Here is a 25379-nt window from a genome sequence, read left to right as displayed (position 1 = left end):
CTATCTGTGGCGCCTATTAGCATTATACCGGAGAGCACGCTGGCCGCGAGGCTCGCTCTGTGTCTCAAGTGCCCGGTGCGCATTTCAGGGTCCGCGCTGGCGCCCTAGCTGTCCTCTGCCCGGCTCACTTCCTTCCGCTTCACCCTGAACTTCTCAAGCTCACAGGCCTCCCTTCCTCCCGCTGCTCATTCTCCTCAAGGCCCTGCTGCCGCCTTTTTGTCTTCCTCTCTTAGTCCTCTCTTTTGGTCTCCGTGGTCTTCATCTCTGCCCCCCCCCATGCCAGGTCCGGTGTCCTCGCCACGTTCAGTCTGCATTCACTCCCTGCTCTCTGCTCTGGAGTCTTCCAGACGCCCTTAGCTGTCTCCCTCATATCTCAGAAAACAAAAAACCCTTCCCTTCAGCCATACCTGAGAGCAGCCGTGTATAAAGGTCAGTCTATGAACATCTGGTGTTGGAACCCTCCGTTTTTGCCCTGCGCAAACAAGGGAGAGACATCTGCCTGCCTGAAGGAGGGGAGCCTCACACCCACGGGCGACACAAGGCAAAGACACTAGGTGGGGATTGCTCTCAGGGCCAGCCACCTGGCTGCCTTCCAGTCCGCAGGCTCGAAGCTTGCAGCAACCTCCGGGCAAAGGCAACCGTGCTCCACCGGCCGCCCAGGCTAAGCCATGGAGGTAGAGCCGGCCCCTCAAACGGGGGGGGGGGACCCCGTCTCCCAGCCAGCCTCCGACTCGACTCAAGAGAGACTCCTCAAGTCTTGCACGGATGCTCCGGCCTGGAAGGGGGTCCAGCTCCTCGCTGCACACCTTCCCGTTCTAAATGAAAAGTTCAGAGCCTGAGGTCTCAATCAAGGTCACGCACTGACTCCCCCGGTGAGATCCAGGCCACTTTTGCTGTTGGGTTTTTGTTTTGGGGGGGGACGGTTGAGACAGGGTTTCTCTGTAGCTTTACAACCTGTGCTGGAACTTGCCCTGTAGACCAGGCTGGCCTCGAACTCACAGACTCACTCTGCCTCCCGAGTGCTGGGATTAAAGGCGTGCGCCACCAACGCCCGGCCCTACCCCAACTCAAAACTGGGAGAAATGGATCAAAGGAAAGCAGACCCTGCTGGCAAAGCCCACGCCTGTGAAACCGCCCCTGAAAATCAGCCCTCATTCTCCAGCGGACAGGACAGATACGCACGCTATTCAGACAGACTCGGTCAGGCTCTCTGCTTCACCGTGTAATCTAGCACTTGGGCAGAGGACTGTCGCAGGTTTTAGACTGCCAGCCTGGGATATAGAGGGAGACTTTATTTCAAAAACAAACAAACAAAAATACCCCCTCGTAAGCAAGTCCATTTTCACTGCCCTTTCATGGCTGGGAAACTGAAGTCCAGAGAGGTTAAGGGATCTGCTCGGGGTCACACAGCTGAAGAATAGAGGAGTCTGCATTGGAAGGTTCCCGATGTGGCAGACCATGACTCTCACTCGCTCACTCGCTCGCTCGCCTGCTGGGGCGGCCAGTGCTCTGAGGAACACCAGGATAGGAAAGGAGGCACAGCGCAATTTCAGCCACCAAGGAGGAAGAGGGCGAAGGCTTTTATTCAAGGATCTTGTCCAGGCCAGCAGCACCAGGAGAAGGGAGAGCAAATGGCAGGGCGAGACATGGAAAACACCAGATGGGGAAACTGAGTCTGGAGACGTGTGGGGGCGGTTTGGGAGTCACCCAGTCTCATCGCAGTGTTACTAAGGGTCTGCCTCGTGACTCCTGGCAGGTGTCAACTCACTAGATTCATACAGTAATGTTATCGGTAACGCCAACACTGGGAGGCTGCGGCAGGAGTCCAGCCTGGGCCACACGGTGACGAAACAGGACAGGACAGGACGGTGCAGAGGTTCCTCGTCTCGTGTTCTCGCCACGGCCATTTCCGGTTTAACTAGAATTTGATCTCCTTGATGGGGAATCCTGTAGGAGTTTACCCAGCTCTGTTCTAGGAACCAAAGATCAGGATGCCCCAGCTAACTTAGTTTCTGTTAAAACTGGGAGTTCATGTGGACGCCCCTCGGGCTAAACACTTGTCTTAGTCTCCTGCTTGCTTCAAACTGCTTCAAACTGCTCACTCTGCGAAGGCCCCCGGTCCAGCTGTCCAGCAACGTGCCTGGATTCAGTTTCCGCCTTTAAAAACCCTACTTTAGAGAGGGAGGGGAGGGAGGGAGGGAGGAAGGGAGGGAGGGAGGGGAAGGAGCCCATGTTAATAATGATGATGGCGGTAGTTGAGGCAGGCAGATCTCTGAGTTTGAGATCAGCCTAGTTTACAGAGTTCCAGGACAGGTTTCTTTCTGCTACACAGAAAAATTCTCTCTCTCTCTCTCTCTCTCTCTCTCTCTCTCTCTCTCTCTCTCTCTCTCTCTCTCTCTCTCTCTCTCTCTCTCTCTCTCTCACACACACACACACACACACACACATACACACGCTGGGCTGAGCCTTTATTCCCAACATTTGGGAGGCAAAGGCAGGCAGATCTACATAATGAGTTCCAGGTCAGTCAGTGCTGCATAAGTGAGTCTCTATCTCAAAATAATAATGACAACAGTGTTTAGGAGGTCAAGGGGGTGGTGATGCCATTCATCTGTAGTGCTTGCCTAACACAGAGCATGCTCTGAATTCTATCTGAATAAAAACCAAGGAGGTGCCGGGCGGTGGTGGCGCACACCTTTAATCCCAGCACTCGGGAGGCAGAGGCAGGTGGATCTCTTTGTGAGTTCGAAGTTCGAGGCCGGGCTGGACCGACAGCCTCCAAAACAATACAGAGAAACCCTGTCTCGTAAAACAAACAAACAAACAAAAAACCCAAGGAGGTGACTCACGCCTACAATCCCAGCACCTGGGAAACAGAAGCAGGAAGGAGGACCAGGAGTTCAAAGCCAGCCTAGGCTAATGTGAGGTCACTCGCAGAGTTCTTTTCTTCTTCCTATTTTTGTTGTTGTCTTTGAGACAGGGTTTCTCTGTGTGAAAAACCTCAATACACCGCCCCCCTTTATGAGACTCAGAAGTTCGCCTCAGTGGAAAATTCCCCAAGGTCCCTTCCCCTAGGCAGGGAACAAGGTCTGATTAGAAAGAACATCTGGTCCAGAGTGCCGATACAGGACTCCGGCAGGCTGTTAAGATAAGTTTAATCTTGACCTTGTGAGTTCTCCAGGAAGGATGAGTTATGCCCGAGTTCTAACAATACCCCTATTGCTTGCCCAGATCTGCACCTGCAGTAGCTCCACTCCTTACAATACCCCTATTACTTTGCTTGCCAAAAGTATGTATATAAAAAGAAAACTGTCCTAGAGCCCGGCGCGTTCAGTTAGCTAAGGCTGCTGAATCGCCCACAGACGCCTGTGTAAACAATAAACCTCTCGCGGTTTGCATCCAACTGTCTGGTTATTGAGCTCGGGACGTCAACGGGGTATTCAGCCTGAAGCCTGATAACCTCAGGTCTTTCATGTGCAGCCCTGGCTGTCCTGGAACTCACTCTGGAGACCAGGCTGCCTTTGAACTCACAGAGACCCGCCTGCCTCTGCCTCCTGAGTGCTGGATTAAAGCCAGGAGCCGCCATCTCCCAGTAGCAGTAAAGTCCTTGCTCAGTTCACTCAGGGCCTGGGTTCCATTCTCAGCACTAAATAAATACAAGCAGCAGCCACCAGCCGCTGCTGGCCTTGTTGGCATCGTTATCTAGCTAGCAGCAAAGACAAGGACCACGTATGGGCAGCCTGGCCTCCCCCCAGAGTTGTGAGGTCCAGGTCGCCCAGTCTGTGAGCTGACTCAGGCGGAGGGTTGTTTTAGAGCTATGGTGGTTTTTTCCAGAGATCGTGATGAGGCAGCAGAAATCTGGGTACACAGCTCAGCCATCTGTGCTACAGATGTAGAGCCCTTGGTTCTGGATAAGTGAGAAGAGAGAGTCCCCACGCCCAAGAGAGGGAGACCGACCGGCCTTGGGGTTCCATGGCCAGCTGTGGGGAGATCCCATGAGAGGCCTCCGATCCTTAGAGGGGACTGGGGTGGTCCCACGGCTGGGTCAACAGGCCCCAGGGTGCCAGCGAGGTAGGGTGAAGGGGGTGGAGAAAACCGGGCGTTTTCTCAGTGGAGTCCCTGCAACTCTCAAGCTCCGGATCCTCCTGCCTCAGACTCCCGGATGTCAGGTTATGGTTCAGACCTCAGCAGCTGGGCACAGCGTTCTTTGTGGTAGCACAGTTAAGTCACACAAACCACAGGAAGATGCCCAGTTGTGAGAGGCGCACATCCTGCTTAGAGAGAGCGCATCTTACGAAATACAGCTAACCCCAATGACACCGACAGATTGGGGCAGAGCACTGTGGGGGACACTGGGTTCGAGAGAGCAGGGACCTGTAGTCACACTGTGTGTGTGTGTGTGAGACTGTGCATGTGTGCATGAGAGTGTGCATTGTGTACCTGTGTGCGTGTGCACGCAACAGCGTGCGTGTGCAAAGAGTGCTCGTATGTTCATGTTATGCACGAGTGTGAGCTTGTACACATGTGTGCACTCGAGAAAGTGTGTGCGCGTGCCACGCGTGTGTGTGAACGCTCATTTGTGTATGTGTGCGCGTGAGTATCTGTGTGCGTGCGTGTGTATGCGTGTGCGTGTGTCTGATCCCCTGGAGCTGGAGTTACTGGTGGTTGTGAGCTACCCAGGGTGGGTGCTGGGAACAGAGCTCAGGCTGTCAGAAAGAGCCAGCAGCAAGCACCCCTCCCCCACTGCTGCCCCATCCACCAGAGTCTTAAAAATATTTTAAGAGGTTTATTTATTTATTTATTTATTTATTTATTTATTTATTTATTTATGGTTTTTCGAGACAGGGTTTCTCTGCGTAGTTTTGGAGGCTGTCCTGGCACTCGCTCTGTAGACCAGGCTGGCCTCAAACTCACAGAGATCCGCCTGCCTCTGCCTCCGGAGTGCTGGGATTAAAGGCGTGCGCCACCAACGCCCGGCTTAAGAGGTTTATTTTTATTTTATGTGTTTCACCTGTGATCAGATAACGTACCCCAATAACAGGTTTCTCTGCCCACACAGTAAGCCAGATCAAGCTGAATTTAAAAGACCGGGTTTATTGTACCAATAGTCTTGGGGCCGGGCGTTGGTGGCGCACGCCTTTAAACCCAGCACTCGGGAGGCAGAGGCAGGCGGATCTCTGTGACAACCTCCAAAGCAATACAGAGAAACCCTGTCTCGAAAAACAAACAAACAAACAAAAATCATGGGTGACTTTCCAGCCCCCAGAGGTGCATCAGGGGAAGGGGGCAGGAGAAGCCACACCACCTGTCTAGAGGAGGGGGCTTAGATACCCCGTGGGCTCGGTCTTGAGCTTGGGGGGAGGAGCCTGGACTTTCGGTGGTCTTTCTGAGGGGGCGGGGTCTGGAGAGAGAGGAGTGGGGCCCTGGGGGAGTTTCCAGCATAGTAACTGCAGGAACACTACGTGCAGGGTGCAGGCCGGGAGAGGCGGGCATCCCATACTCCGGAACTGGTTGTGAACCCTTGTGAGCCGCCCCGAGGGTGCTGGGAATGAATCCTGGTCCTCTGTGTAAGAACATGCGCTCTCAACCACAGAGCCCCGGCGCCAAGGATCCTTTCTATAAGACCACATGGGCAGTGTCAGGACGTGAGTGGGTGGGTAGGGGTGGGAAACTGGGGGGAGGGGGCCGCCACCTGTCCTAAGGCTCAGTTTCCTCATCCGTGGTGAGGACTGGCTGTGTAAGATCCATTTGCCCTCAGAATGGACCCCCTCACCCACCCAGGCACCCAATAACACGCAAACAGGGGAGACCCTGGTTTAAAAACTCCCTCATTGGATTGCGAGGCCGAGGCAAGCCTGAGCTACAGAAGACTGCGGCTGAACAAAAACAAACAAACAAACAAAAAAGACAGAGGCTGATGGAGGAGGCTGGCTGGCTGAGGCAGGATGGTTGCCGGGAACCAGAGGCTAGCCCGGGATTCGCAGTGAAACCCTGTCTGCATACCGCCCCCCCCCCCCCCCCCATCTAGAAAAGAACCGACAGGAAGTCTGGCTGGCTGAGCGGGCTCTTACCCAGAGTCCCCTAGTGAGGGGCTGGGGGCAAGGCCAGCATGCCTAATTCTGTGTGCTCCACCCAAGGCTACGTCCCTAGCACTAAGGTCGGTGTGTGTGTGTGTGTGTGTGTTTAACATATTATTATCGTTGTTGCTCTTAGCATTGTTATTATTTTGAGACACGGGTCTCTCTATGCAGTCCTGGTTGTCCCGGAACTGGCTTTGAACTCACAGAAATTACAACCCCCACCCCTGTCCCCCACCCCCACCCCGCCTCCGCCTCTGCCTCTGCCTCCCAAACCCTTGGATTGCAGCGCTGCACCGCCAAATCCGGCAATACTTTTTTGTTTTGTTTTGTTTTTTCGAGACAGGGTTTCTCTATATTGTTTTGGAGGCTGTCCTGGAACTTGCTCTGTAGACCAGGCTGTCCTCGAACTCACAGAGATCCGCCTGCCTCTGCCTCCCTAGCACTATCTGGCCTAGATTAGGTGTTCTAACACCTTTGCTTATTAACATTTGGGTTGGCAAATCCTTCAGTGTGGGGCTGCGCCATGCACTTGAGGATGCTTAGCACTGCACCTGGTATTTGCAGACTGTGTCAGTAGCATGTATGCGCTTTCCTGGTTTGACAGCCAAAATGTCTGTAGAAATTTTGTTTTTGTTTTTCGAGACAGGGTTTCTCTGTATTGTTTTGGAGGCTGTCCTGGACCTCGCTCTGTAGACCAGGCTGACCTCGAACTCACAGAGATCCGCCTGCCTCTGCCTCCCAAGTGCTGGGATTAAAGGTGTGCGACACCACGTCCGGCAGTACATGTTTTAAGATGCGGAGGGCTGCAGAGATGGCCCAGCAGCTGAGAGCCGCACCCCACCCTCCTGGACCCTCTGTCATTCTTGGAGTCTCCGTCCCCTCCATCTCCCCCTCTGTCTCCTGACTTGTGTTGCTGTTCTCTGGTCCTGTCCCCTCCCTTCTTGTCCTCCCTTCCTCCCTCTGCCCACCCCCCATCTCTCTGCTCCTCTCTCCCGTCCTCACCCCCACCCCTCACGTCATCCTTCCTTCCTCGGGCCGGGGAAGCCCCACGCGATGGGCCTCGCCCACAGTCCATCGGGCCGGGTGAGGCCCAGGTGAGTCACCAGAAGGAAGGAGTGGACATTCCTGCCATTTTTCTACAGGTATCGGTGGGTGATCTGCCACCTCCCTGTGCCCTCCTTCAGCTCCTCGCTGGAGCCTCCCCAGAGTCGGCACCAGACAAATGAGGAGGAGGGCGTGGAGAGGGAGACACAGCCGAGGAGGGGGGCGTGGAGGGACAGACAGCTGAGGAGGAGGGCCTGGAGAAGGAGACACAGCCGAGGAGGAGGGTGTGGAGGGACAGACAGCCGAGGAGGAGGTCGTGGAAGGACAGACAGCCGAGGAGGAGGGCCTGGAGAAGGAGACACAGCCGAGGAGGAGGGTGTGGAGGGAGACAGTTACGCAGAGGCAGATGGAGGTGGCCCACCACGGTAATGCCAGCCATCCTGAACCCCCTGCCTCAGCTTCCAGAACGCTCCAATTCCAGACTGTCCATCGCCATGGCTGCCGTATTGCTGGGGACGGAACCCAGAGCTTCATGCAGTGCTAGGCAAACCCTGTGCCTCGCCCCAGCCCAGCCCGGTCTTCAGCCCCCACACCACCCCAAGAGGGGCCCCGTTTTCCAAGAAAGGAAACAGAAGAACTCTGTTGGCCCAGGGTGACACAGCCAGGGAGTGGTCCATCCTGTCCATCATCAGCATGACAACCGCTGACCTCAGACTGCCTGGCTCCGCCCCAGCTTCCTTGTCACTCAGGAAGAGGAATTTGGGGTCCCAATGGCTTGTGTAAAACGCAGCTCTCCCCTCAAAGGGAACGGGAGAGAGTTCTAGAGCCAAACATGAGTGACCGTGGCTGGGAAAAACACAGGTTCACACTACCCTAAATACCATGCTCCCACACATGACAGCACCATAAGGTGAAGCTGAAGTTTTGTTTTGTTTTTTCCAAGACAGGGTTTCTCTGTGTAGCTTTGGAACCTGTCCTGGAACTCACTCTGTAGACCAGGCTGGCCTCGAACTCACAGAGATCCGTCTGCCTCTGCCTCCCTAGTGCTGGGATTAAAGGCATATACAACTACTGCATGGCTTTCTTTGGTCTATTGAGACAGGTTTTTTTCTGTGTAGCCCTGGCTGTCCTGAAACTCATTCTGTAGACCAGGCTGGCCTTGAACTCACAGAGATCCACCTACCTGTCTCTACCTCCTGAGTGCTGAAATTAAACCTGTGTGCACGACTACTGCCTGGCCAGGAACCTACTCTCACTCCTTGAGTTATGACCTCTTAGGAGAAAGCTTTTATTTGGGACTTTTCTTTTTCCTTTTGCTGTATTTTAAAATTGCTAAATCAAGAAGTGAGGGCGTGGCTCAGCAGTAGAGTCCCTGCCTAGAATCCCCCAGTGAGGGGCTAGGGGTGTGGCTCAGTGGTAGAGCCCCTGCCTAGAATCCTCCAGGGAGGAGTTGGGGGTGTGGCTCAGCAGTAGAGCCCTGCCTAGAATCCTCCAGGGAGGAGTTGGGGGTGTGGCTCAGCAGTAGAGCCCTGCCTAGAATCCCCCAGTGAGGGGCTGGGGCGTGGCTCAGTGGTAGAGCCCCTGCCTAGAATCCTCCAGGGAGGAGTTGGGGGCGTGGCTCAGCAGTAGAGCCCTGCCTAGAATCCCCCAGTGAGGGGCTGGGGCGTGGCTCAGTGGTAGAGCCCCTGCCTAGAATCCTCCAGGGAGGAGTTGGGGGCGTGGCTCAGCAGTAGAGCCCTGCCTAGAATCCTCCAGGGAGGGGCTGGGGGCGTGGCTCAGCAGTAGAGCCCCTGCCTAGAATCCCCCAGTGAGGGGCTGGGGCGTGGCTCAGCAGTAGCGTGCTTGCCTATATCGCGGAGGCTTTGGGCTCCATCCTTCTTAGCTCCGGCCTCAGTGACTCAGGAGACTCACGCTGTGAGATCACTACTGCACAGGTAGCTGCCCATCATGCATTGCCCTCTGCTCTCCCTGGTTCCCACCCGGCAGCCACACCGACCTGCTTGCGATTCGGTGCCCTCAGGGCCCTGGCACTGAGTGACTTCGCTCCGTCTCTCCCCTAGTCTGTTTCCCTAAGGACCCACTAGACTGCTTCACAGCTTCAGTGAGACCCCCTCACGGACGAGCTTTTCTCTCCCTGTTCCTCCCAACAATTTTCCTCCCTTGTCTCCATCGGATGGGAAAGATCAGATAACGCATGCATCCTGTGTCTTAACGGCAGTGAGGGTGGGGTCCCTGCTTCGTTTCCTGGAATACCGTCCCCCCCCCCCCCGAGTCCCGCACAAGGGAGTCCTCTGTAAGGAGCCGAAGAACTTAGTGAACCCTCTGTTTGGGAGTCAGTGTTCTGTCCTACATGTTTCCCCTGCACAAATTGCTCTGCTGGGCACGGTATGGTAACGTGTCTGTGATCCCAGCACTGGGGAAACTGAAGCAGGAGGCTCTTGAGTTCCAGGCTAGCCTGGGCTGCATAGCAAGACCCTATCTGGTGAAACTCAAATAAAATTGAAAATATAAACTCTGAAAAGCCAGGCATGGTAGAGCAATGACTTTAATCCCAGCACTTGGGAGGCAGAGGCAGGCGGATCTCTGTGAGTTCAAAGCCAGCCTGGTCTGCAGAATGAGTTCCTGGACAGCCAGGGCTGCACAGAGAAATCCTGTATATATGTGTGCATTTATTTATTTATTTGGTTTTTACGAGACAGGGTTTCTCTGTATTGTTTTGGAGGCTATCAGTCCAGCCCGGCCTCGAACTCACAGAGATTCGCCTGCCTCTGCCTCCCGAGTGCTGGGATTAAAGGCGTGCGCCACCACCGCCAGGCATATGTGTACATTTATATATGAAAACTCTGGTTCATTAGAAGTAGTCAGCCTTTGCTGCTTGGTGTTCTCTCTCTGTCTCTCTCTCTCTGTCTCTCTGTCTCTGTCTCTCTCTCTCTCCCCATTTTGTTTTGAGACAGGGTTTCTCTGTGTAGTCCTGGCTGTCCTGGAACTCGCTCTGTAGACCAGGCTGGCCTCCAACTCAGAGAGCCTCCTGCCTCTGCCTCCAGACCCTTACCACACCCCTGCCTGAAAAGAACCATCTCTAGGATGGTTGATGTTCCGTTCCTTCCCGTACAGAGTCCGCCGCAAGCCCACAGCCCCTTGTAAGCAAACTCCTGTGGTTCTCCCATTCAGACCCCTACTCTTGTCCGCACATCCAGCTGCCCAAGGAGACCTGGGATTTGAACCCAGCGAGTGAGGCCTCAGGGTTGTGACCTCAGAGACCCCAGGTCAGTCCTCCCGGGGAGGGTAGCTTCAGTGGGCTGGGGAGGAGGAAGGGGAGGCTCCCACACAGCCTGGACTGACTCACTCTTAAGTAAACGGTGGGCGGGGCCCTGGGGCCACAAAACTGTCTCCCTCCCAGCTCTCGGACTAGAGCAGAGGTGGAGACCCACCCAGACGCTAGCTAGCATGGGCCTGCAGAGGCTGCTGCTGCTGCTGCTGACCGCCTGGGCCCCAGGTAAGGGCTGGGTGGTGACAGCCGGGGTGAGTTAGAGGGAGAGGAGCCCAGCACCCAACCCTTCCCCTCCCGCCCAACTGCTCTCGGGGTGAGTTCTCCAGCCCCACGTGGCTCTTTCAGACGCCCGCGGGCATTCATTTAGCAAACCGATCCCTGGCGCCGTCCCAGGCTTCCCTGCAAAGTCCCCGAGATGTCAGATAGCTGGTGCGTAACTGCGCAGCTAGAGGTTGAGTAACTCCGGCGTGTGACCCCCCCCCGCCCCCGCGGTCTTCTCGATTCGGTGGGGTCCCGCTTCGGGAGTGAGAGGGAGATCGGCTCCCCAACGTTTCCAGCGGACCCAGGGCCTGTCCCCTCGAGTACGTTTGGCTTTTGCTACTCCTTCACCTGCTTCCTCCAGGAAATGTGTGTGTCTGGGGGGGAGGGGGGACGGTGTTGAGAAAGCAGAGGAAATGGAGAAGGGATTGAGTCAGGGTTTGGCGCGGTGAATAACCCTCCGGTCCGCGGGAGGCCGGGGGATGAGTAACGGGGTGGGAAGGGGACCTCCGCGGGGAGCCCGGGGTGGTCAGGGAGCTACAGGGGTACGGGTGGGGCCACAAAGGGGAAGGGGAGGGCTCTGAGTGTAGAAAGGGGACCTGGCGCGGAGGAGACCGGCTCTGAGTTGCAGGCGGGACCTCGGGGACGCAAACCGGAGGGATCTCGGGGGCGCAGGCCGGAGGGACCTCGGGGGCGCAGACAGACAGGCGGGACCTCGGGGGCGCAGGCCGGCGGGACCTCGGGGGCGCAGACAGGCGGGACCTCAGGGGCGCAGACAGGCGGGACCTCGGGGGCGCAGACAGGCGGGACCTCGGGGGCGCAGACAGACAGGAGGGACCTCGGGGGGCAGACAGACAGGAGGGACCTCGGGGGCGCAGACAGGCGGGACCTCGGGGGCGCAGACAGACAGGAGGGACCTCGGGGGGCAGACAGACAGGCGGGACCTCGGGGGCGCAGACAGACAGGAGGGACCTCGGGGGACAGACAGACAGGCGGGACCTCGGGGGCGCAGACAGACAGGCGGGATGGCTCTTACTGTAAATTGGAGCCCGGGGAGGACAGCGCCGCCCGCCCGCGGACAGCAGCCCGGAGTGGGGCGACCTCCTGGGGTCAGAGCTGGCTGGCTGTGTGGCTTAGGACAGTTACTTAGCGTTTCTGTTCCTGGAACGCGTCTCGGGAATCGGGGCGGATCCAGAGCAGGACAGGCTGGAGCTGTGGTCCTGATTTAGAACCCAGCCTGTCTGGGAGGCGGGCTTGGGACGGGGAGTGGCTCCGAGCCCGGGGCGGGGTCAGGGAGGGGCTAACATTTAGGGGCTGTGGTGGGTCTATGACAGTGCACGGGGGGGGGGGGGTCGCATAAGACCATCGGAAAACGCAGACAGTTACGATCCGTAGCGATATTTGCAGGTGCGAAGTAGCAACGAGATTTATGCTTGGGGCGGTGGGACGGGCACCCCAACATGAGGAACTGTGTTAAATGAAGGGCTGCAGCACTGGGAAGGTTGAGGTTCACTGGTCTATAATATTAAAGTGAAGTCCGGGCAGGGTAGTCTACCAAGAGCGTGGTGGGGAAGACAGACCCCTTAATCCGTGGCTCTGCATTCAGGGTCAGCCGGGTTTCCGTAGAGTTCCGGATTACACATACGTAGGGAGACCGTTTCAAAACCAGATGATACAGAGCTAGGAAGAGAATTCAGGAGAGGAGTCAGGGGGCGGGGCTGCGGCAGAGGTGGGAGCCAGGGGCGGGGCTAGAATGTTGGGTGGAGCTATAGAGAAGGGAGACTGGCAGGAGTTGGGGGCGGGGCTAGCGCCTGGGTGAAGGGTGGAGCTAAAGGGCGGGGCTAGAACCCCGGGGCGTTGGGGAGGGGAGAAGAATGCTTTTGGAGGTCACCCCAGTTGACGCTGTCTTGGAGGGCTGATGGGCGGCTTTAGAGCTCCGGGATGAAGCTCAGGCTTCGGAGCGGGCACTGAAGAGAGCCCACGGAAGGGGGGTGGAACCTGGGACTCGAGCGGACCAGAACTGACCGAGGCCTTATATGGGGGACGTAGCACGAACGGCGCGTGGTGCACCAGGCAGGCTGAGGCAGGAGGATTGCTGTGAGTTTGAAGTCGGCCTGGACTACAGAGAGAAAGAGAGAGAGGGAAGGAGGGAGAGGGGTGGGGGACCGGACCCAGAGACCAGTTTGGCAGCATGGTGGAGTGCGAGCATCCTGGCTCTGAGCCTGTTGACCTCCCCCCCCCCCCAGCCTCCCAGGGCCTGCGGTGCATGCAGTGTGAGGATAACCACAGCTGTGTGGTGAAGGAGTGTGCCCTGGGCCAGGATCTTTGCAGGACCACCGTGCTCCGCGAATGGGAAGGTAAGGTCGACACCAGCGACAACTTGGTAGGAACAACAGTCGGAAGACCTTCTCTCTCCAGATAGTAAGGAAATGCAGACATTTAAACATCTCATGAGGCTGGAGGAACGGCCCAGTGCTTAAGACCAGCGGGAAACGGCCCAGTGCTTAAGACCAGCGGCTCTGCTTGGTGGTGGTGCACGCCTTTAATCCCAGCACTCGGGAGGCAGAGGCAGGCGGATCTCTGTGAGTTCGGGGCCAGCCTGGTCTACAGAGCGAGGTCCAGGACAGCCAGGACTACACAGAGAAACCAAAAAACCAAAACAAAACAAAGCAAAAAAATCCTGTCTGAGAGAAGGCTAGAGAGACAGCCGAGAGGTTAAGATGCCCGCTACTGAAAAGTCGGGCACGTTGGTACACGCCTGTAACCCTAATACTGGGGAGGCTGAGGAGGGGCATCAGGGGCCCTGAAACAGTCTGATCTACATAGCAAGACCCTGTCTCCAAAAAGTTAGGGTTTTTTTTTTTCTCTTCCTATTAAGGCACTTCCCTGCTGGTTTTATTCACCTTAGGAGAGAGCTGGAGATGGATCCAGAAAATCTAAATGATGTGTATGGGGGGGGGGGGATAATTCTAGAGAATGACAGAGTTGGCCCAGGCAAGAAGACAGGTCCACAGGGAGTGTCGCTGGGGATGGGTGACCCTGAGACCTTGGGTGTCGTGGGCTGGCCGCGCCTGGGGACCCTCTGGGGACTAAAGCTGAACTCCTCACAGACGGTGACGAGCTGGAGGTGGAGGTGAGAGACTGCGCCCATTATGAGAAGACCAACAGGACCATGAGCTACCGGGTGAACTCAAAGATCATCAGCCTGGCCGAGGTCGTGTGTGCCACGGACGTGTGCAACAGGATGAGGCCTGGTGAGTCGGGTGTCCTCGCCACCGCATGCCAAAGGGCTGATCCTGCCCCCAGACCTACATCCATCACCCCAGCGCCATCCATCATCCCAGCGCCAAGCCTGTTCCTTTTTTTTTTTAAAGATTTATTTATTTATTATGAATACAACACCCTGCCTCCATGCATGTCTGCAATACCAGCAGAGGGCACCAGATCTCATCACAGATGATTGTGAGCCACCATGTGGTTGCTGGGAATTGAACTCGGGACCTGTGGAAGAGCCCGTTCCTTACTCCAGCACCCGGCTCATCCATCTCCAGCCCTGCTCCCCTGTCATTTGTTCCCAGCAGGGTCTCCCAGGTCATCTCCCTCCCCATTGAGATAAAAATCACACTGTGCAGCCTAGACTGGCTGAAAAGGGGACATGCTCCTGCCTCAGCTTCCCGAGGACTTGGATTACAGCCTTGAGCTGCCACACCTTGCCCGTCCCGGGGTTATAACCGCATCCCTGGGCTGTGGGGTGTCAAGCGTGGCCGTCCTGTATAAGATGACACATCCACCAGGCTTGGTGCTGCTTACCTGTTATCCTAGCTGCTCGGGAGGCTGATGCAGGAAGATTACAAGGTGAAGGTCAGTTGGGACGACTTAGGCTCTGTCTCAAACTAAAAACTGGAAAGGACCAGAGAGATGGCACCCTGGGTGAAGGTGCCTGTTGCTCAGGCCTTGTGACCTGAGTTTCATCCCTGCGTGAATCCGTGTAATGGTGGAAGGAGGGGACTGACTCTCTACAAAGTAGTCCTCTGACCTACACACACACGCCATCATCATCATAATAGCAATACACTTAAAGTTTTTAATCTAAAAAAGTAGGACTGGGAGTGTGGCTTAGTGGTAGAGCTCCTGCCTAGAATCCCCCAGTGAGGGGCTGGGGGCGTGGCTCAGTGGTAGAGCACCTGCCTAGAATCCCCCAGTGAGGGGCTGGGGTGTGCCTCAATGGTAGAGCCCCTTGCCTAGCATGTGTGATATCTTTGGGCAACCTTAAAAAAAAAACAACAAAATAAAAAGGATGATCCTTGACCTGGAAATCGTGGAGAGGGTGTGAGAGGAAGGAGACTCTTCCATAAGCCTTTTGTTTGTTTATTTGGTTTTTTGAGACATGGTTTCTGTGTTTTTGGAGGCTGTCCTGGAGCTAGCTCTTGTAGACCAGGCTGGTCTTGAACTCACAGAGATCCGCCTGCCTCTGCCTAAGTGCAGGGATTAAAGGCGTGCACCACCACCACCTGGCTCCATAAGCCTTTGGATTGACGGCTTTAGGTGTGGTCATTGGTCCAAGTGCACACAGAGAAGAGCAGGGAGGATGAGGTCGGCACTCCTTGCCGCTCTTCCTGCAGAGTCTGGGGCTGGATGGAAATTGATTACTAAGGGTCTGTGTCCCAGTGTTCTCATGAGGGAAGAGTCTCTTTGTGCCTTTGTGCCTGGGCTGTCTCCTCCTCCATCCTACCTACAGACCATCTTCTGGTACAAGGCTGAGTCTTGTACGTGTATTTTCCGTGTGTGTGTGTGTGTGTGTGTGTGTGTGTGTGTCTGTGTCTGTGTGTGTCTGTGTGTGTCTGTGTGTGTTTGGGTGTGTACACATGCTTGCCATATTACCTGTGAAGGTTAAAGGACAACTTGTAGGAGTTGCTTCTCCTGGGTCTTGAACACAGGTCTTCTTCAGGTTTGGCTACAAGCATCCTTACCCTCTGAGCCATCTTGATGACCCTGGATTTTGTTTGCTTGTTTATTGGTTTGTTTTTGTTTTTGCTTTTGAGACGAGGTTTCTCCATTATGGAGCCCTGGCTGTTTGGAACTCACTATGTAGACCAGGCTAGCCTCAAACTCACAGAGATAGATCCACCTGCCTCTGCCTCCAGTGCTGAGACTCAAGGTGTGCGCCGTCTCGGTTGGCTTTTTTTGTTGTTGTTTCTTAGATGGTCCTCTCCGGCATCGAACTTGCCATGTGGCTGTGAGTGGCCTTGAATACCTGGTCTTCCTGCCTCCACCCCCTGAGTGCTGGGATCCCAGGCGGCCACCAGCCACACAGGCTTTATTTGGTGTTGGAGACGGGACACAGAGCTTTGTGCATGCTAGGTAAGGACTCCACCAGCTACACCAAGTCCCTAGACCCTTTTTTCTATTTTTTATCGCCTCCCATTTCTATTTTTGACAAATGATTCTGCCCTTAGCAAGGGAGACAGATTCGAAGCCAGCTAGAGTATGAGGGGAGAGCTTGCCCACGAGAAGGGTAGCCAGATCCGGGTTCCGCTGGGCGGGAACGGAGCTTGGGCAGGTAGAAAGGGAGACCTCGGTGGTGCGTGACCCGAGCATAGAAGCGTCTCCTTCCGCGATGTCAGTGCGATGCTTCTGCGGGTGACAGCTATAAAGCTGGACAAAGGACAGAAGTCCCGGAAGAGCACTAAGAAGCAGAGGCAGGAGCTGGGGGCCCTGTGACTCTTGGAGGAGAGACGGCAGACACAGAGAGTTTCACAGGTGGCATGGCTCGTCCCCGAGGCACGTTCCAACTCACCGGCTCAGCTCTGTGAAGGGAGACAGAGGCTCGCGAGACTGAGGCTCGCGAGACTGAGACTGTCTCCCTGATTTGGAGACAGTTTTCCCTCCAGTTTTTTGCAAGTGTGCATGAAGAGGAGAGGCGTCCCAGCAGCACTGACTTGAGCTTCTCCGGGACACTGGAGAGCTGCGGGTAGCCATTTCAGAGCCCCCGAGACCCCAGCCAGGGGGCGAAGGCAGGGCTGAAACAGACCAGCCCTTCGGGAGCTGAGCATGGTTGTGTACTCGTGAGGGAAGCCGTTGGGAAGGTGGCGGGTTCTAGAACAGACATTGATTGATGTAAAGGGCAGAAAAAAAACTGAGAGCTGTGTGTATGTGTGTGTGTGCACGCGCGTGTGCTTGCTTATGTGTGCTTGTGTGTGCGCATGTGTGTGGTCATGTGTGTATGAGTGTGTGCGCATATGTGTGTAGGTGCCTGTGTGTGCAAAAACGTGTTCATGTGTGTGTGCCTATGTGTGTGTGTGATCACAGGTGTGTGCGTGTGTGCTCATATGTGGTCATATGTGCACGTGTCTGCACTCCAGTGTCTGTGCGTGTGAATGTGTGCGCATATGCCCACGCGTGTGTGAGTCTGTATGCGAGCATGTGTACGAGTGTGTGCGCGTGCACAAAGGGAACAGAGGAAGTTAGTGTCTTCCTCTGTCACTCTCCGCTCCATTCTCTTCAGAGAGCGCCTCAGCAGGCTTGAAGCCAGGCTGGCAGCCAGCAAGCCCGAGGCACCCTCCCGGCTCCACCCCCCCAACACTGGGATTACAGGCCTGTGCAACTGTAATTAGTTCTGGGGATCAAATTCGGGCCCTCATGTTTGTCCAACAAGCACCGTCTGAGTGGCTAAAAAAAAGGAACGAACTGCAGCCCGGCGTGGTGGCACACAGCTATAATCCCTGCGTGGGAGGGTGCAGTCGAAGGATTTCCATAAATTCCAGGCCAGCCTGGTCTACTTAGCAGGCACCAGACTGCAGAGTACGACCTACTCTCGGAAAAACAGTAAAATAAGAACAACCCAAATAAATTAAAAGGGGGGGGGGAGGTTTATGTAACTCGCAGTTTGAGAGATGGTAAATCCTCAGCCAGCAGCTGGCTCCGGCCAGAGCTCTTTCCCCGACACGCACACACAGACCGCACCCATCCTCTCAGCTACATACCGAGGGAGAATTCAAAACACAGCAAACCGCAGTCTGGGGTGGCTCAGTGGTTCAGACACTGGCTGCTCTCGAGAGGACCCAGGTTCAGTTCCCAGCACCTACATCAGGCAACTTGCGGGTCTGTAACTCCAGTTCTGGGGGGGCTCTACCGCCCTCTTTTGGACTCTGCCGGTACTGCATGCATATAATACACAGACCTAAGTGCAAGCAAAACACCCATGCACGGCCGGGCGTTGGTGGCGCACGCCTTTAATCCCAGCACTCGGGAGGCAGAGGCAGGAGGATCTCTGTGAGTTTGAGGCCACCCTGGTCTACAGAGTGAGTTCCAGGACAGCCTCCAAAGCAATACAGAGAAACCCTGTCTTGAAAAACCAAAACAAACAAACAAACAAACACCCATGCACATAAAATAAAATGAAGGGGAAAAAATTAAAAACAGTTTTCTCTCCTGAGAGTCAACTCAGAGTCCCTTCCAAAGTTAATTTATTAATTAGTCCCCAAAGCAATGCCATGAATGACCAGGCAGATTCCCTCTAGCTCCCTGCCTTAAAGGTCCTAACCCTCTCACTCTGCTGCTCTGAAGACTAAGATTCCAATCCATGACCCTCAGGGAAACAAACTTATATAAACCATGTCAGAGGCAGATAGAGACTCAGGCATGTGATGCCGGGAGAACCAAGAAGCAACTGAGTATACAAGTCTGCATGCCAGACATTTGTTTTTAGTACTGAAAATGGAAAGGAGGGTCTTGGTTCTGTACTGCTGAGCCACACCTCTAGACCCTTACTGGGGGATTCTAGGCAGGGGCTCTACCATGGAGCCACACCCCCAACCCCTCCCTGGGGGATTCTAGGCAGGGGCTCTACCCCTGAGCCACGCCCCCAGCCCCTCACTGGGGGATTCTAGGCAGGGGCTCTACTAACAAGCTGCATTCTCAGCCCTTGATTTTTTGGGGGTGGTGGTGGTGCAGGGTCTCACCATGTAGCAGATTCCTTTATCTCCAGCTATTTCATCCAATAGCCATTCTTATCTTTGCCTTTACTTCTTGGATGGTCCTCCTTGCAGTCCCAATTAACCATCCACGGGTGGATGACCCAGAAGGTCTAACCCTCGCTTGATTGATCCCCGCGATATTCGTTATTTTGCTCAAGGCTTCGAGCCTAGGCCAGTTGGACCTGTTGCTTTTCCCTGGAAACACCATGTCACCCTTGGCCCAGGCTTTGGCTCACTCCATCCTCCAGCCTGGCACAGCCTCTCCTTCCTGACCCAGGAGACGGGAGCTGTGTCTGAGCCCAGGCAGCCCACTGGCAGGCTCGAGGCAATTAGGTGAATCATTCCACCCAGAGCCAAATCATCTATCTTGTTCAAGGAAAAATGCCTAAAAGGCCCACAGGCCGCTCCTTCCCACAAACATCCGTGAAAACCAAAAGCAGGTCTTCCTCCAGGCACTGCAAGACATTCCTGTAATCCCTAGACTTTGGTGGCTGAGGCTGGACGATTGCGAGTTTGAGGGTAGCCTGGGGTACATAGTGAAACTGGGTCTCAGAAAAAAAATCCAAACAGGAATTTCCGGCACAGCCACACTGGCTGCCCCAAAATCTGGGGGCAGGGGAGTTCCTTTTTGAGCACTTCTTCCCAGGATGCTCTTCTGAATATGGGTCATGTGACCTCCTTCAGGCATCCTCTTAGGTCCTCCCCCCACACACCCTGCGTCTTTTATTTCCCCATCGCTCATTCACAAATCTCTCTCCAATCTGACAAATTATGTAACCTGTCATGAGGAGAGAACCACGTGTGAGACTAGGGCAGGATCCCCTAGTGAGGGGCTGGGGGCGTGGCTCAGGGGTAGAGCCCCTGCCTAGAATCCCCCAGGGAGGGGCTGAGGTGTGGCTCAGTGGTAGAGCCCCTGCCTAGAATCCCCCAGTGAGGGGCTGGGGGTGTGGCTTGATGGTATGGCATCTGCTTGGAGGAGGTGATAAATAAGACGATGAAGATTGGGGAGGGTTAGGAAGGACGAGGACCAAAGGAAGGGTGTTCTAGAGAAAGACAACAGAGTATAGGAAGGTCCGGAGGCCAGTGAGGGTCTGCGTTGTGAGACTGGGAAACCAGTCTGGAGGAGAGGACGGGCTGCGGCCAGGGCCCAGTGGGCCTTGAATGCCACGATCAGGAGCCTAGGTTTTATTCTAAGAACAGTGGGAGCTATGGGGGCGGCTGAGCGGAGGAGAACTGTGTCGGGGCCACTAACGCCTTCCTTCTAGGGCCCTGTGAGAGAACTAGGGTGAAGGGTGCTGGTGGCCAGGCAGAGGCTGATACTGAGGGGTGTCCGGGGCTGAGAGAGGCGGGGTACGTTCTAGAAAGGCTTCGTGACTGACCGCCTCCAGTCCAGGGGGGGCGAGCAAGGGGCGTTCTCCGCAGGAGCTGGGCCTCCAACCCGCCACCCCTCACCTGTCTTCCCAGGAGCCCGAAGGGTTGCCTTTCCCCCGGGCCGCCACCTCGAGTGTATGTCCTGCAGCTCTCTGGATCAGAGCTGTGAGAGGGGCCGGGAGCAGAGCCTGCAATGCCGCCACCCCAGAGAACAGTGTGTTGATGTGGTCACCCTGCAGAGCGCGGAAAGTAAGTTCTCACCCGCCGGGAGTCCTCCTGTAGGCTGTACCTAACAGAAACCGTCAAACCGCTGGACTGTAGGCCAGAGGCACCTTCGTTCACATGCACGCACGCATGCACACACGCACGCACACGCATACACGCACGTACACATGCACGCACGCACGCGCACACGCACGCGCACACGCACACATGCACGCACGCACGCACACGCGCACACGCACACATGCACGCACGCACACGCACGCGCACACGCACACATGCACGCACGCATGCACACACGCATGCACACGCATGCACGCACGCACACATGCACGCATGCACATGCACACGCACGCACACATGCACGCACGCACGCGCACACGCACGCGCACACGCACACATGCACGCACGCACACGCACGCGCACACGCACACATGCACGCGCGCGCACGCACGCACACGCACGCGCACACGCACACATGCACGCACGCGCACGCGCACACGCACACATGCACGCACGCACACGCACGCGCACACGCACACATGCACGCACGCACACGCACGCGCACACGCACACATGCACGCACGCACGCGCACACGCACACATGCACGCACCCTGTGACTGCAAGTCCGGGGTCACCGGCTCAGCTTGAGAGTGACAAGGAATCCAGTCACCTCCTCGTCACATCTGACCATTGCTTTCATTCTGGTGACCGTATGGCTGTCAGCTCCAGACCTGGTGCCAGATAGAAGAAAAGGGGAAGAAAGGTCTGTCTCCCCTAACCCCCCCACAAAAAACAAACATGCATACATCTCCGGTCCTTCTTTTTTTTTTAAGATTTATTTATTTATTATGAATACAACATCCTGCCTCCATGTATGTCTGCAAGCCAGGAGAGGGCACCAGATCTCATTACAGATGGCTGTGAGCCACCATGTGGTTGCTGGGAATTGAACTCAGGACCTCTGGAAGAGCAGCCAGTGCTCTTAACCTCTGAGCCATCTCTCCAGCCCTTTTTTTTTTTTTTTTTTTTTTTTTTCCCAGACAGGGTTTCTCTGTATTGTTTTGGAGGCTGTCCTGGAACTCGCTCTGTAGACCAGGCTGGTCTTGAACTCACAGAGATCCGCCTGCCTCTGCCTCCCGAGTGCTGGGATTAAAGGCGTGCGCCACCACCGCCCGGCCTGGCCCGGTCCTTGTTTTTGTAAGGATTCTCTCTGGAAATCCCTCAAACACATGGAGTTCTGTTTATCATACGGGCCTCCTTTATCATAGAACAAAGCGAGAATGGAAGATGTAATCTTTTGCCTAGAGTTGAAGCTACCCTAAGTAACAAGAGGCCCCCGATAAAGCAGGGGTGCCCAAGGGGACAACCCCACAGCCGGCTTCTTACCAAGCCTGACGTCTGCCTCTTGCAGGGAGCTTGAAGGATGAGAACTACACCAGAGGCTGCGGCACTCTTCCGGGTTGCCCGGGCATAGCCGGTTTCCACAGCAACCACACCTTTCACTTCCTGAAATGCTGCAACTCCACCCACTGCAATAGCGGCCCAGGTGAGGGGCGGGGCGGGGTGGGGCGGGGCGCACGCTGTTGGCCCTGTCTAGAACCGCCAACCTTTTCTCTTTGCCAAGTCCTCTCTGCGTTCTTCACCTCTTCCCGGAAGGCTGCCCTGGCCCATGAGGCCGGTTCAGGGCCACGGTTTTCAGCACACGAAGCCCGCTCAACCCCACCCCTGCCCCACCCCGGCTCCGCCCACCCCGGGTCAGAACTGGGAGTCCAGGGAAGGTGGAGCCAGGCTGCCCTGGCCACTGTGGTGTTCCCAACACAGTCAGCTTGAGGTTAAGGCCACAGGGCACGAGCTCCTCTTGCAGAGGACCCAGGTTTGAGTCCCAGCACCCACATGGCTGCTCACACCTGTACTACAGTTCCAGGGGATCTGATGCCCTCTTCTGGACTCCATGGGCACTGCATACATATGGTACACAGACCCAAGCACTCGTACACACAAACTAAAATAAATAAACCCTTTTTTCTTTAAAGGTGTTAAAATCATGCAAACCCCTGCTTTTGATTCCTGGGGAAGCCGAGTCCTGGCACGTGTCACATGGGTCCTCAGGCTCAGCAGCAAGCCCGCCCCTGTACCCACTGAGCCGTCTCAGTCCTAAACATTATTCAACTTAATTTTAATTTGAACCCCCAAACAGTCTCAGCACTCCAGAGGTGGAGGCAGAGGGTTCGGGAGTTTGAAGTCATCCTCCACAGAGTGAATGTCAAGGATAGCCTGGCGCATGCGACCCCGTGAAGCCAGACGTGATGGGCAGTGCCTTTAATCTTAGGACTGTGGACACTCTGCCCAACAGGAGTTCCCGTACTGATAGACATCCTCCGCACTGGGGCTGAAGAGATGCCCAGCGTGCAGGGTGGGTACGGAGCTGGGTTCAGTTCCCAGCTCCAACGGTTGGGCAGCTCGCAGCCACCTCTAACTCCAGCTCCGAGGGATCCCGTGCTCTTCTCTGGGCTCTGCAGGCATCTGCGTGTACACGGTGCACACACACTTATCATTTGGTTTTTAAATCTGCATTTATTCTGTGTGGATGTAGGTTCATGCACACAGGCGAGCGCGCCATGGTCCATGTGTGGAGGTCAGAGGACGACTTTCAGGGGTCACGTCTCTCTCTCCTTCCACTATGCGGGTCCTGGGGATAGAACCCAGGTCATCAGAGTTGGCCTTGAGACATCTCAACAGCCCTAGGTTTAAATTAATTGATTTAAACCTTGAGAAACATAGGTAGCCCGTGGCTGCCACAGTGAACAACGTCGCTCTGTATGGTAACTTCTGAGAGGGTAGGGCTCGTTTCATAATACATAGTTAGGGTCCCCCATCAGACCTAGCTGAACCTAGTTCTTGGGGCGCAGTCCTAGAGACCAAGACCCCCGAAAGAAAGTGTAGTTCCCGCACACGGCCACCAGGGGGCGCCCTAGCCTCTCGGGCTGAGCGTGGGCAGATGATGGATGCGTGAGTCCCAATGCTCATCTCCGGTCTTTTTTTATCCTTAAGTTCTGACTCTCCAGGACTTCCCACCGAACGGCTTCCGGTGTTACAGCTGTGAGGGGAACAGCACCCACGGGTGTTCCTCCGAAGAGACTTCCCTCCTTGACTGCCGGGGACCGATGGATCGGTGCCTGGAGGCCACGGGCTTAGATGGTGAGTCCCTGCTGGAAGGGGACCCAGTGCTCCGCCCAGACCGATTGGCAGGTGGGCGGGACCTGACCCAGGCGGACCTTCCTGTGGAAAGGTGGCATTTGCCCGCAGGAAGGGCGAATTCCGTAAGAGGGTTTGGCCCTGTCAAAACAACTTATTACAGCTTAACAGAAATCATTTTTGAGACAGGGTCTCACCATGTAGCCCTGGCTAGCCTGGGACTCCATGTAGACCAGGCTGGCCTCGAACTCACAGAAATCCTCCTGCCTCTGCCTCTCCAAGTGCTGGGATTAAAGGCGTGCGCCACTGCAGCTGGTCTCATAAATAATAGCTTTGATGACCCGGTGGAAAAAAAATAGCCTGTGTTTTTCATAATGAAAAAGCACAAAGAGGGGACCGTCATTGTTTACGGTGTGGCAACCCTCTTCCCGTCTGGCTTTAATAGCAGACATCTGGTCCTCGTGTCTGCTTTCGTGTTCAGCCTGTTGCAAATATCACATGTCCTGGGGTTTCTCTGGAAAAGTATCTCTGTGCTCGCAGAAGCTCGGCAGGGCCAGATGACATCGTAGCGTTCCTATGAAAACAACCCTGGCGTGAGTGGGAGGCACAGCCGGGGGTCCCTGGAACACACCTGGGGAAGCGTTGCTCGCCATGGGCGGGATAGAGGTGGCCGTGGTGCCCACCCCCGGGGGGATAGAGGTGGCCGTGGCGCCCACCCCCGGGGGGATAGAGGTGGCCGTGGCGCCCACCCCCGGGGGGATAGAGGTGGCCGTGGCGCCCACCCCCGGGGGGATGGGGGATAGAGGTGGCCGTGGCGCCCACCCCCGGGGGGATAGAGGTGGCCGTGGCGCCCACCCCCGGGGGGATAGAGGTGGCTGTGGCGCCCACCCCCGGGAGCTTGTCTCTGAGAATCCCTGGCTCTGCTGTCTCCCTCAGTGCTGGCAAACCGGACTTACACCGTGAGAGGCTGCGCTACGGCTTCCTGGTGCCAAGGCTCGCACGTGGCAGACGCCTTCCTCCTGGCCCACCTCAACGTGTCGTGCTGTGATGGCAGTGCTTGTAATGACCCCAGAAGCGGTGCCCCCAGGCCGGACCCTGCTCGTCTAGGCTTCATCGTCTGCCTGCTCCTGACCGGCAGGCTATGGGGCGCCCTCCTCTCGGCCTGAGTCCTGAGCCCCAAACCCTGGCTGGACCCAGGGACTTCGTCCTCCCTCATGTATGCCACTGTGTTGTTGTCTTCGAGCCTCAGTTTCTCCAAAACCAGAAGAGAAGTAGGGCAAGGGCTGCGGGCAGCAGGGGGCTCTTGGTTGAGTTAATATTGTTGCTGTCGTTATTGTTATTACTCTAATTTATTATATATATTTATAAATAAAAGATTTTTTATACCAGTGAACAAAGCTGGGCCTCACCTCTTCTGTCATATTTAGCTTTGGGACAATGAAAGGGGGTGTGTCTTTTTTCTTTGTTTTTTTGTTTTCAAGAAAGGGTCTCACTATGTAGCTCTGGCTGTCCTGGAACTCCCTTTGTAGACCAGGCTGGCCTCGAACTCAGAGATCTGCCTGCCTCGGTCTCCCGAGTGCTGGGATTAAGGTGTGTGCCACCAATGCCCGGCTCTTCACCTCACTGTCTTTTTTTGTTGTTTGTTTGTTTTGGTTTTTCGAGACAGGGTTTCTCTGCATTGTTTTAGAGGCTGACCTGGAACTCACTCTGTAGACCAGGCTGGCCTTGAACTCACAGAGATCCGCCTGCCTCTGCCTCCCGAGTGCTGGGATTAAAGCTGTGCACCACCAACGCCCAGCATGTTTGTTTTTTTATGATTTATTTATTTTTATTTTATATGCGTTGGTGCTTTGCCTGCACATTTGTCTGAGGGTGTCAGATCCCCTGGAACTAGAACTACAGACAGTTGTAAGCTGCCAGGGAATGTGAACCCGGGTCCTCTTAACTCTGAGCCGTCT

At 55.6% G+C, this 25379-nt stretch overlaps 1 protein-coding gene and 1 long non-coding RNA gene across 4 annotated transcripts; one reads left to right on the top strand and one right to left on the bottom strand.

Moving 5' to 3' along the window:
- Window positions 1-1565: 1565 nt before the first annotated feature.
- LOC121135484 lies at window positions 1566-11901 on the bottom strand. The gene is made up of 2 exons (XR_005872587.1): window positions 11690-11901; window positions 1566-2171 (listed from the first exon to the last, which is right to left on the bottom strand). It is a non-coding gene; the product is annotated as an uncharacterized LOC121135484 (long non-coding RNA).
- On the top strand, window positions 10511-24814 carry Plaur (plasminogen activator, urokinase receptor). 3 transcript variants are annotated; one of them, XM_040734303.1, is made up of 7 exons: window positions 10511-10620; window positions 12900-13010; window positions 13764-13907; window positions 20094-20249; window positions 21638-21772; window positions 23278-23424; window positions 24358-24814. In XM_040734303.1, the coding sequence occupies exons 1-7, from the start codon at window positions 10572-10574 to the stop codon at window positions 24585-24587; spliced, it is 972 nt and encodes a 323-aa protein (XP_040590237.1). In that variant the 5' UTR covers window positions 10511-10571; the 3' UTR covers window positions 24588-24814. The 3 variants fall into 3 exon arrangements, with proteins under 3 accessions (XP_040590237.1, XP_040590238.1, XP_040590236.1); XM_040734304.1 differs by lacking the exon at window positions 10511-10620 and adding an exon at window positions 10770-10976; XM_040734302.1 differs by lacking the exon at window positions 10511-10620 and adding an exon at window positions 12526-12750.
- Window positions 24815-25379: the final 565 nt, after the last annotated feature.

Source organism: Mesocricetus auratus, unplaced genomic scaffold (genome assembly GCF_017639785.1).
Source record: "Mesocricetus auratus isolate SY011 unplaced genomic scaffold, BCM_Maur_2.0 Super-Scaffold_100038, whole genome shotgun sequence".
Classification (NCBI taxonomy): domain Eukaryota; kingdom Metazoa; phylum Chordata; class Mammalia; order Rodentia; family Cricetidae; genus Mesocricetus; species Mesocricetus auratus.
This window is presented reverse-complemented; position numbering and strand designations above follow the sequence as displayed.